Source organism: Triticum dicoccoides, chromosome 7A (assembly GCF_002162155.2).
Source record: "Triticum dicoccoides isolate Atlit2015 ecotype Zavitan chromosome 7A, WEW_v2.0, whole genome shotgun sequence".
NCBI lineage: Eukaryota > Viridiplantae > Streptophyta > Magnoliopsida > Poales > Poaceae > Triticum > Triticum dicoccoides.
This window is the reverse complement of record NC_041392.1, coordinates 191806346-191816785: the sequence shown is the minus strand read 5'-3', so window position 1 is coordinate 191816785 and position 10440 is coordinate 191806346. Positions and strand designations below refer to the sequence as shown.

General features: G+C 56.8%; 1 protein-coding gene across 1 annotated transcript; it reads right to left on the bottom strand.

Moving 5' to 3' along the window:
* Positions 1–5548: 5548 nt before the first annotated feature.
* On the bottom strand, positions 5549–7178 carry LOC119332597 (UDP-glucose:2-hydroxyflavanone C-glucosyltransferase-like). Its single transcript, XM_037605767.1, has one exon. It carries the CDS (start codon positions 7109–7111, stop codon positions 5657–5659), a length of 1455 nt encoding a protein of 484 aa, XP_037461664.1. The 5' UTR covers positions 7112–7178; the 3' UTR covers positions 5549–5656.
* Positions 7179–10440: the final 3262 nt, after the last annotated feature.

Sequence of the window (10440 nt, the reverse complement as noted above, 5' to 3'; positions counted from 1 at the left end):
CGCTCCTCTGCGCCACCAAAGACGAGGGCGCCCTCAGCGCCAACCAGGCAGAGTACGCAGCAGGCGGCCATAAATAGCCCCGTCCCCGTGGCACAACGCGCCTCTCTGCGGCTGGTGCAGGAGCTGGGTGGACTCGGACCCAAGGAGAGGATGACCATGGAGGCGGCCGAGGTGCTCGTGCAGCGTTTCGAGGAACCACTCTCGGAGGATGACATCACCTGCATTGCTAAGCTTACAAAGCTCAACTTGGATGCCCTGCGCGCCATGGCCGGCCTCGCTGGCCCTGATGGCGCGATCGGAGTTCAAGTGTGATCATGTTAGAGATGCTCTGTAGTTTTAGGACCAGTCTCCGGTGCCGTCTGGCATTAAGCCAGATTTAGTTAGGTTTCTTTCAAATGTTGTCTGTTAGGATCAGTAGGTCTGCTCGTCGTCGGCATGTTTTGGGTGCTACTGGTGGTTGCCGACGCGCCCCGGTCCGGCGGGATGTGTGTAATCGTTTGCTCACTTTCATCATTAGTAGCTTTGGTTCCCGGAGAATTCACCTGTTCCTAAATGACTGACGACACATGCGGTTTCATTAGTTGGAACGTGAGAGGGCTCAACTCACCGGCGAGGAGAGCCATGGTTATTGAGCTAGTTAGTGCCATGCTCCCGGCGATCCTCTGCCTGCAGGAGACAAAGATCGACACTTGGTCCCCCAGCTTGGTGTGTGACATTGGTGGGCGCGCTCTGGACGGCTGCGCTGTCCTACCGGCGATCGGCACCTGCGGTGGTGCGGCCATCTTCTGGGATTCCACCATCGCCAGCATTGCCACGCATAGCATTGGGCTCTTCTCCATCACGGCGATCGTCACGCTGCTGCGCTCTGGCACATCATTTTGGCTAACAACGGTCTACGGACCGGCTGATGAAGCAAGAAAAGATGTCTTCCTGCTCGAGCTTGCTGCAGCTGCTCCTCCCCCCAACCATCCATGGGTGGTCAACGGTGATTTTAACATCATATACGAAGCCAGAGATAAGAACAACTCTAACCTCAACAGGCGGCTCATGGGAAAGTTTAGAGCAGTGATAGATCAGGCCGGCCTAAAGGAGATAAAGTGCAAAAGCAGGAGATTTACGTGGAGCAATGAGCGCCAAAACTCTATGTTAGTGAGCATCGACAAATTTTTATGCAACATGGACTGGGAGGCCCTATTCCCAAACCACACTTTGACCGCGGCATCCACAACTTGCTCGGATCACTGCCTGCTCCTGCTTGCAAACGCCGCCTCGCCTCGTCGCAAAGCCAAATTCATATTTGAGAGCTTCTGGCCTCGCTTCCCCCGTTTCCAGGAAATGGTGGCTCGGGCCTGGGAGAGGCCTGTCAACCATGACTGCCCGTTTGTGAGGTTTAAGACCAAGCTTCAGAGAACCGCTTCTGACCTGAAGATCTGGAGAAAGACTCTGTTCAGTGACGCAAAACTTCAGTTCCACTTGGCATCCGAGGTGGTGCTCCGTTTTGACGTGGCCCAGGAGAGAAGAGTTCTGACCCAATCTGAATTTCACCTCAGGAAGCTGCTCAAGTTGAAGATCGTTGGCCTCGCGGCACTGGAGCGTGCCACGAAAAGACAGGCCTCCCGTGTTACATGGTTGAAGGCCGGCGATGCCAAAACTGCTTTCTTTCAGGCCAAAATCAGCTCGCGAAGACGGAAAAATTTCATTCAGCAGCTGTAGGGGGACGGCCTGATCGCCACAACTCACGAAGACAAGGCGAAGATGATTCAGGAGCACTTCCAGAAGCTCTTGGGGACAAGGAAAAACAGAGAATGCACGATCAACTGGGACGCGATCAACCTGCCGGTGTTGGACAGTAGTGGCCTTGACAATCCTTTCACCGAGGCTGAAATCTAGGCGGCTGTGTGCTCGTCGCCGGCGGAGAAGGCCCCGGGGCCAGATGGGTTCTCTGGCTCCTTCTACAAAGCTTGTTGGCTGACGATCAAGGACGATCTTGTGGCTGTTTTCAACAAGTTCCACCGCCTGGCTGCTTGGGATTTTGCGTCGCTGAACAGAGGCTGATTGCTTTGCTCCCAAAGAAGGATGGGGCAGTCACAGTGGGAGACTTCCAGCTAATTAGCTTAATACATTCTGTGGCGAAGCTGATTGCCAAAGTCCTCTCCCTGTGCCTGTCAAAAGTCATCGATCAGCTCATCTCCCCTGCCCAAAGTGCCTTCCAAAAGAAGAAGAGAATCCATGATAGCTACCTCTTCTTTCAGAACATGGTGAGGATGCTCCACCGCAAGCACAAGCCGACACTTCTTCTGAAGCTGGACATAGCAAAAGCGTTTGACAGCGTCTCCTGGGAGTATCTTATGGAGTTAATGCAACGACTCGGTTTCCCGCTGCGGTGGAGAGATTGGGTGGCGCTGCTCCTCTCCTCGGCTTCCTCAACCTGTCTCCTCAATAGCGCGGAGGGAGCCATCATCCAGCACCAGCGTGGCTTACGGCAAGGTGACCCGTTGTCCCCTCTCCTCTTTATCCTCGCGATAGATCCTCTTCACCGCCTGATCACCGCGGACACGCGAGCCGGCGCCCTCGCCCCGCTCCCAACGGGTGTGGTGGGGCTGCGGGTCAGCTTATATGCGGATGACGCTGTCGTTTTCTTCAACCCAAGTAGACAGGATGTGGATGGGCTCATGGAGCTGTTGCAGGGTTTTGCCAAAGCGACAGGGCTGAACCTGAACCAGGCAAAATCGACCGTGGCACCCATCAGGTGCTCTGGCATTGACCTGCAACACGTTTTGCAGAATTTTGGCGGACAGATCGCGGGCTTCCCATTAGATATGTCGGCATCCCGGTGTGTCTAGGCAGGATTAGACTAGTCTATCTGCAATACCTCCTAGAAAGGATTAGAGCCAGACTAGCGGGATGGAAGGGTCGCCTGATGCCACTCTCGGGGAGCCGTGTGCTGGTCCGGTGCGTGCTCTCCGCGCTCCCGGCATTCGCGCTTGCAGTTCTTCGGGCTCCGGCAAAATTCTTCAAGGAAGTCGACAAGGCCCGCAGGCGGTTCCTATGGGCGCAGGACGATGAGCTCGCCGGAGGCAAGTGCAAGGTCCAGTGGCAGGTGGTCGCATCCCCGACGGATCGCGGGGGGCTGGGCGTGCCGGACCTGCAGTGCTTCGCTAGAGCCTTGCGCCTCCGCTGGTTGTGGATGGCATGGACACACCCAGACCGGCCTTGGGCGGGGCTGGGATCGCCGTGCGACGACAAGGATGGGGCGCTCTTCGCGTCGGCAACTATCGTGGCCATGTGCAGCAGGCGACAGGCCACCTTCTGGCACTGCAATTGGCTCAGCGGTCGCCCGCTCAAGCTCCAATTCCCGGACATATTCAGGCGCTCCATCCGCAAGAACCGGAGTGTTGCCGGCGCGCTTCTGGGGGATAGATGGATACTCGACCTTCAGCTCGGCGAAATCAACGACACAATCATGCTGTAGTGCATCCATCTGGCTAGGGCAATTAGAGAGGCAGAAATCACGCTGCAGCCGGACATCACCGACGAGATCGCTTGGACGGGGGGCGGCGGTAGCTCTGAATACTCTGCTAGCTCCGCCTACGCCATCCAGTTCTCCGACCGCCCCACGACCTCTTTCAAGCCACTGATCTAGAAGACATGGGCGCCGGGGCATGTCAAGATGTTCTGCTGGCTTCTCCACCATGATAAGTTGTGGTGCAACGACTGGCTTCAACGTCGAGGATGGGAGAACGGATACTTCTGCGCCCTGTGCTCCAGAAGCCTAGAATCATTGGTGCACTTATTCTGGGAATGCCCGGTCGCGCTGAGGGTTTGGACGCAGGCAGCGTCCTGGAGAAGTTGCGAGGCTCTAAGGCCAGACGTGGAGACGAGCGGGAGATCCACCACTGAGATCGTCACCTCCCTGGTGCTTCGGTCTCCTCCGGCCGCTCGGCGAGGGGTGCAATCCCTGATGGGAATGACTCTCTGGCGAATTTGGCTTAAACGCAACGCATGCACTTTCAAAGGCGCCACGCCGCGAGTTTCAGATGTAATTAGCGAGATTAGGAGCGATTTGGAGCAATGGCGTTTGGCCGGAGCGGCATGTCTCGAGACCCCGTTTGGGGATTTGGTCGTGAGATAGTTCCATAGATGTACAAGGGGAGGATCTGTTTCCTCCTCGGTTTTCTTCCTGGTCACTTGACCAAATTCTTGCAACTCTCCTCTGCTAAATCAATGAAAAGCCAGTGAAATGCTGGGTCTTTCAAAAAAATCAATCATTCTCACACTCATTTCAGGAAGAATTAAAGCTGGGCCTGGATGGCAGAGTAATACCGGTGCTGCTAGGAAAAACACAGCATGTGTACCTCTTCAGTCTTCTATTGTGGGGCCAGAATTCAAGTCAGATCCATGAGTCCAAATTCGTCGCCACATCAAGCAGAAGATTATGTTTCCTCAAATCAAAGGGCTATTTTTTCTTTAGAAATTCTGTTGTATAGAATTCTTACAAAATTCTTCCGACTGAAGAAGCCTAAGAGCATCTACAACTAGACTAGACAAATCTATCCCCTAAAAGTCCGCCGACGCGCCGGGGCCGTCCCCGGACAGCGTCAGACAACCCTCAAAGTTCTGTAGGACAACGACACTCTTGATATAAAAAACCTCAAATTCATGCAAATCCTTAATCTGTCCTGATATGGGCTAGATATGAAGGGTGTCAGTGAGTCGGATGAATAGGGCCGGTTTGAAGGGGTCGGATGGGTCATGATTTTGTGCCCGATCCTTGATCGGCCGCTCAGACATATATGGGTGTGATTGAGGAGCCCGGCTATAGATGCTCCGAGGGCATTTCGAACGCGGACCCTCAAAACGCACACAAACATTCGAATCGAGGTGTCCAAGCGATGTAAGCCATCCAATGTGATGTTGCATCTGTGCACAGACGTGTCCGCTTGTCTCAATTCCCGCAAATCGGACGCAGACCAAGGGGAGGTTTACTAGAGTCTGGACATCTGCCACATACGCGCCTGGCCGGTCGAACCCACCCAAAACACTCTCCGCGCTGTCGCACATTCTTGCCGATCAAGTTGCTTCAGAGCGGACGTGACTCAACGACGTTGATGTCATTCAGAGCAATGCAGATGGATGAGCGGGTCGCACATTCTTGCCGATCAAGTTGCTTCAGAGCGGACGTGACTCAACGACGTTGATGTCATTCAGAGCAATGCAGATGGATGAGCGGGCGGTGCCGCTTCAATAGTGACATGACTACTGAGAAGTCTACTCCAGCCGATGGCCACATTGAAGTTGGTTGCCCGCCCATTCGCCTGGGAACAACTATTTAAGCGTGGCTCCGGCAGCGTCAACACGACATCTCCAATCCACGCCACTTTGCTCACCATGGTTGACTATCCTCCCTTCTCCGCGACGATGCCAAGCTCCTGGTTCTCTGCGCCGGCAGGTGCCACCGGATCTCCTACTAGATCCGGATCGTGGCACCGCCGTCATCTCTCTATGTGGCTATCTAAATGCTCTTACATTTGTTTAGAGAGGGAGTATATTTTGGTTTTTGTAACAGCGTATTCATTCTGACATTCTCTCCTTACATTTGTTCAGTTTCCGATAAATGACAGATCGTTTGTTTAACAACAGTCGAGGTATGCAGCAATTATTCCGTGTTCACGCTTCTTCTAAATGTAGCCTTGCTGACGCTCAGATCCCGGCAACGTTGCACGAATTGGGCCAAGCTCCGGTAGCTCGTGCCGCCGTCGGCGACTGCCTTCGCCGCCGCATCCTGGACGCTTACCGCCTTGTTCCTCACTGTCTCGTCCGCCATTACAGCCTTCACCTTCTCCGCGATACTCTCCCCGCTCACCATTCCCTCCTCCCCCTCCCAGCTCCACCGCTCCTCCCAGACGCCGAGCCCGCTGCGCGCCACTACGCCGGCGTTCACCCTCTGGTCCCCGAACCTCGGCCATGCCAGAACCGGCAATCCGTTCGCCGCCGCCTCCGTGACCGAGTTCCAGCCGCAGTGGCTGATGAACAGACCGATGGATTCTTGCTTCAGGACCTCCTCTTGCTCCACCCAACCCTTGGTCACCATGCCCCGCCCCTGCACAAGCTCCAAGAAGCCTTCGCCGAGCAGCTCGCTGAGCTCGGCCTCGTCGTCTCTGTCGACGACGGTGCTTTTCACCACCCACAGGAACCGGTGGCCGCTCGCCTCGAGCCCGACGGCGAGCTCCCTGAGCTGGTCCTTGGATATGGCCTTGCGGCTGCCGAAGCTGACGTACACCACCGACCTCGCCGGCTGCGCCGCGAGCCACTGCATATAATCGGCTTGATTTTCCGCCGGTTCACTTGCCGAAAAGCTCACCGGAGCGAGTGGCCCAACCGAGAAAACAGTTGGGAACCCGGCAACGACGGAGCCATCCCGGAGTGCAGCTATGGCTTCTGGCTCGAACTCGTCGAAGGAATTGACCAGGAGGCCGTCGGCTTTCGCGAGCTCGCGGCCGTTGGCGACGAACTGCCGCGTGAAGAGGTGCTCGGGGTGGTGCAGCGCCTGCGGGATGGAAGCCTTGGAGATGCGGTACACGCCGGGGACGTCGACGTCGCCGACGGGACCGCCGGCATTCGCGTCGAGGTAGGCGGGGAAGTGGACGCACAGGGAGAGCATCGCGGTGGAGGCGGTGAACAGGACGTAGCAGGGGAGGCCGAGCTCCTTGGCGACGGGTATGACGACGGAGGCCAGCGCGATGTCCGTCACGAGCGCCGACGCGCCGGCGCCGGCGAGGAGCGGGCCGAGGAGGGGCGCGGAGCGGCGCATGGCCTCGAAGCGGAGGAAGAAGGGGTCGGCGCCGGGGAGCTCGGACGCGTCGAACCGCGCGAGGTGGAAGTCGAGGCGGCGCACGGCCGGGCACGCGCTGAACAGGGCCTCGAGGTGCGCGGACTCGGCGGACGACACGGTGGGGAGCACGGTCGCGACGGAGACGCCGCAGCCGTGGTCTGAGGAGGAGAGGGACACCGCGAGGCGGCTGAACGGGACGAGGTGGCCCATCCCGGCGCTCGGGAGGAGCACGACGTGGGGGTGGGGCAGGGCGCCCGAGGCGTCGCCGGAGGTCGGCATTGCCGGCGAAACCGTGGAGATGTTTTCTCTTTTCTCTTTTTGGCTGGCTCGTGCAGGGCAGGAGGGATAAAAGCTCTGCAATTCCAGGTGGTTTAATACCAGAGGGCCTCGTTGTTTTGGGAGATGTAGCGGTGCTCTGCACCACACGACTCAACAACCAGTTCAGCGGCGCAGTAGGTGCAACGTCCGGACAGATATACCAGCACATCGTGGGTGTGAAAGCGTGAACTTTATTGCGAAAACGAAGAAGATCTCCACGAGAACACAACAGATGACCAATTGCACGATAGGGCTGAAGCACCATTGCATCCGCGGGAAATATCACCTGTATTTTCATTATCGGTCTTGAAGTCTCGGTCGATGCTATACTCATTAAATCTTACATTAAGATCTGTGCCAAAAAAAATATTTTACATATTATATAACTTGACTGAGACTTCATTATTCAGCCACGTAAGCAGGGCAGCAGCTATACAAGAGTGCACGACAGAGCACCCGCTCACGCTCCCCGTGCAAAATAAAATCCCACCGAACAAAATACACATGGCATAGCTGGTAATCCTTGTTGGAAATAACCAACATATTTTTAGGCCAGCAAAACTGGGCACACTTTCTGCCCTCTGCTGCACTTAGGCCTCAGTTCATCCCATCCCATAGTTAGATTCACGTCTGAACATGGGCTCTCTCGGCGATTTCAAATTTCTGGCCGTTGGATCTCTCCATAGATGCAATTTGAACCATCGGATCTGCCCCTGAGGTGAGCTGGGCCGTTGGATATAATTCAAGTTCACAACAATGCATAGTAAGTTTGTTTTTCCACTTTAGGATTTTAATCGTTTGTGACTGACTACTGGGGTCCGACACTCATGGGCCGGGCCTGTCAGCGGCTTGGGTGCGCAGACACCAGGTGCGGGTGGCTCGCAGTCAAATATGTGTGCCACCGCCTGTAATTTTCGGATCTCGCTGAGGGCATTAGAGGGAATTCGCTTCATCGCCCTTGCGTGGCGTGATGTGTATGGGTCATTTTCCAGTGTAAAGAAGAAAAGGAGAGGAGGCACCCGATTGGGTGAAAACCCTAGCCGCCATCCCCATCACGCCCCTCTCCTTCGCAGTCGTGGCCGCTCTCCCGTCCAGTTCTCCTTCCCCATTGCCGAGCTCGCCTCCGCCGCTGCTCTCTCCCGTCCATCTCGCGCGGCCACCCACCGACTCCTCCCCTTTACACGGCGAGCTTGAGGAGTAAGGCTGGCAACTGGGCACTGCCATACGAGGGTCATGCCGAGCACGGCCCGAAGCACGACGGCCTCTGGTTCGGTTTCTCGTCCGGTGGCTACCTCTGCGCGTGGGACGACCTGCGTGTCGCCGCTGTCACCACAGACGCAGGGCCAAAGGCAACGGCCGTGCGCCGCCATCAGCGGGAGGAGCGACGGCCGCCGAGACGGTCGTCCACGTCGATGTTGTCGTCGTCATTCAGGTGCTCTTCCGCTTGCTCTCGCCCTCTGCCTCCTAGCCATCTGTTGTGAGTTGTGTACATGTTCCTGATGCATTCATCATCTCACAGCTGGATCGGCAAGCGGTGACACGTTCACTGTGCGCATCAATTGCTGTCACCTTGGCCACCTGGCGAAGATGGAAGAGGTTCACTGGGATGTGGTTATGGTTTGTTAATTTTGGCTACGATCTGTAGTTGCTGCTCCTCTAGGTTGTGTCGTTGGTACTGCTTGGAGTGCTGCTCCTTCTCGTGCAGATCCTCCACCTCGTGCTCTCCTCCTCAAGTTGTCAGCCACCTTGTACTTGGTCTCTTTCGAACTGATGGGAAAGGCAATATGTAAATAGCAATGGGTGCAAGAGCTGGTGAATGCCGTATTAGGGTCCATTAATCATTGGAGAGTCGTGATAAAACTGAAAAAAATGAATGCCTGAAGGTGACCGTACTATCTATTTAGTGGAGTAAACAAGTTCAGGTTGCTCAAGCGTAGTAGTGTGGGATGGGTCTGCTTAAGTGTGTTCTTAAGTGTGGGACGGGTCTGCTTAAGTGTGTTCTTAAGTGTGGGATGGGTCTGCTTAAGTGTGCTCAGGTTGATGATAGCTTCGTTTTTTATTCTCCCATTAAGGAACCACCCCCAGCCGTCGTCCTCGCGCTGCACTTGTGCTATGTTTCAGCGTCCCAAGTCATCTCTCTCTCACACACATACATATCCATTCCCCTTATTATGCATTTTTCGTCAGTCTAGCAACTTCTGATTTTATACAATGAAGAATATATGAGGGTGCAAAGAGATTTATTTTAGTACAAGCTAACTTTAGAGCAACTCTAATGGGGCGACCCATTTCGTCCGCCCGCGTCCGTTTTTCGTCCGCGGGCGACCCATTCCAGACCCAATTTTGAGCCGGATTTGCGTCGGCGCGGACATAAGACGAATGCGCGCGCGCCTACTCCTCTCCCCGGGCCCGCCGGTCGGTGGCAGCCACCAACATTCCCCCCATTTTCCCTAAAAACGCTTCCGCCCGCGCGCGCCCACGCCCCCCAACCAGCCATGGAGGACGCCATCGACCTCGACCTCGACGCCACTGCCGGCCTCGCCTCCCTCCCCTCGTCCGGCGCCGTCGCCCCTTCCGGGAAAGGCAAGCATCGTGCCCCGTGCAAGACCGCCGCCGCGACCAAGCCGAAGAAGGCGCTGACTCCCGAACAGCGGGCAAGGGAGTCGGCCAAGAGGAAGGGTCGGAGGCACGCCGCGAACGCGAGGGATGAGGCCGCCGCGCAGGCCGCCGCCGCGCAGCAGGAGTTCACCAACGCCCACGTCGCCGCGGCAACGAGGGAGGCGCTCTACATGCTAGGGGTAAACCCTAGCCAGCACAGCGTGCTCCAAGCCGCCGTCGCCGTGGCCAGCACCGGCTCGTCGGTGTTTCCTTGGATGGTGCTGCTTGACTCACCCCGCGCGTTGACTTGCAACCCGGTCCCCGGCTTCCACGTCTACCCGCAGGCCTCCCGCCTCTCCGGGAAGTGCTCACCCGACGTGAGCGTGGTCGCGCCTTCCACGCCCGCGCCCATCGACCTCAACGCCACCCCGATGGTCGGTGGCTCGTCGTCCGGTGGCACGAGGAAATGCGCACGACAGACGCCGGCGGGCGGGCTCCCGGACGCACGTAACCTGTTCGAGGAAATGCCGTCCGCCGTCGACGAGGACTACATGCAAAACCTCATCTTCAAGGGTGGTGCGCCGGGCACTGGCTACGATCCCGACGAGAGACAAAGCCAGAACGGCCGCGGGGCGTTCACGCCGGCCGCTGGCTATGATCCCGATCAGCAGTGGTGGAGCCAAGGGGGGGCG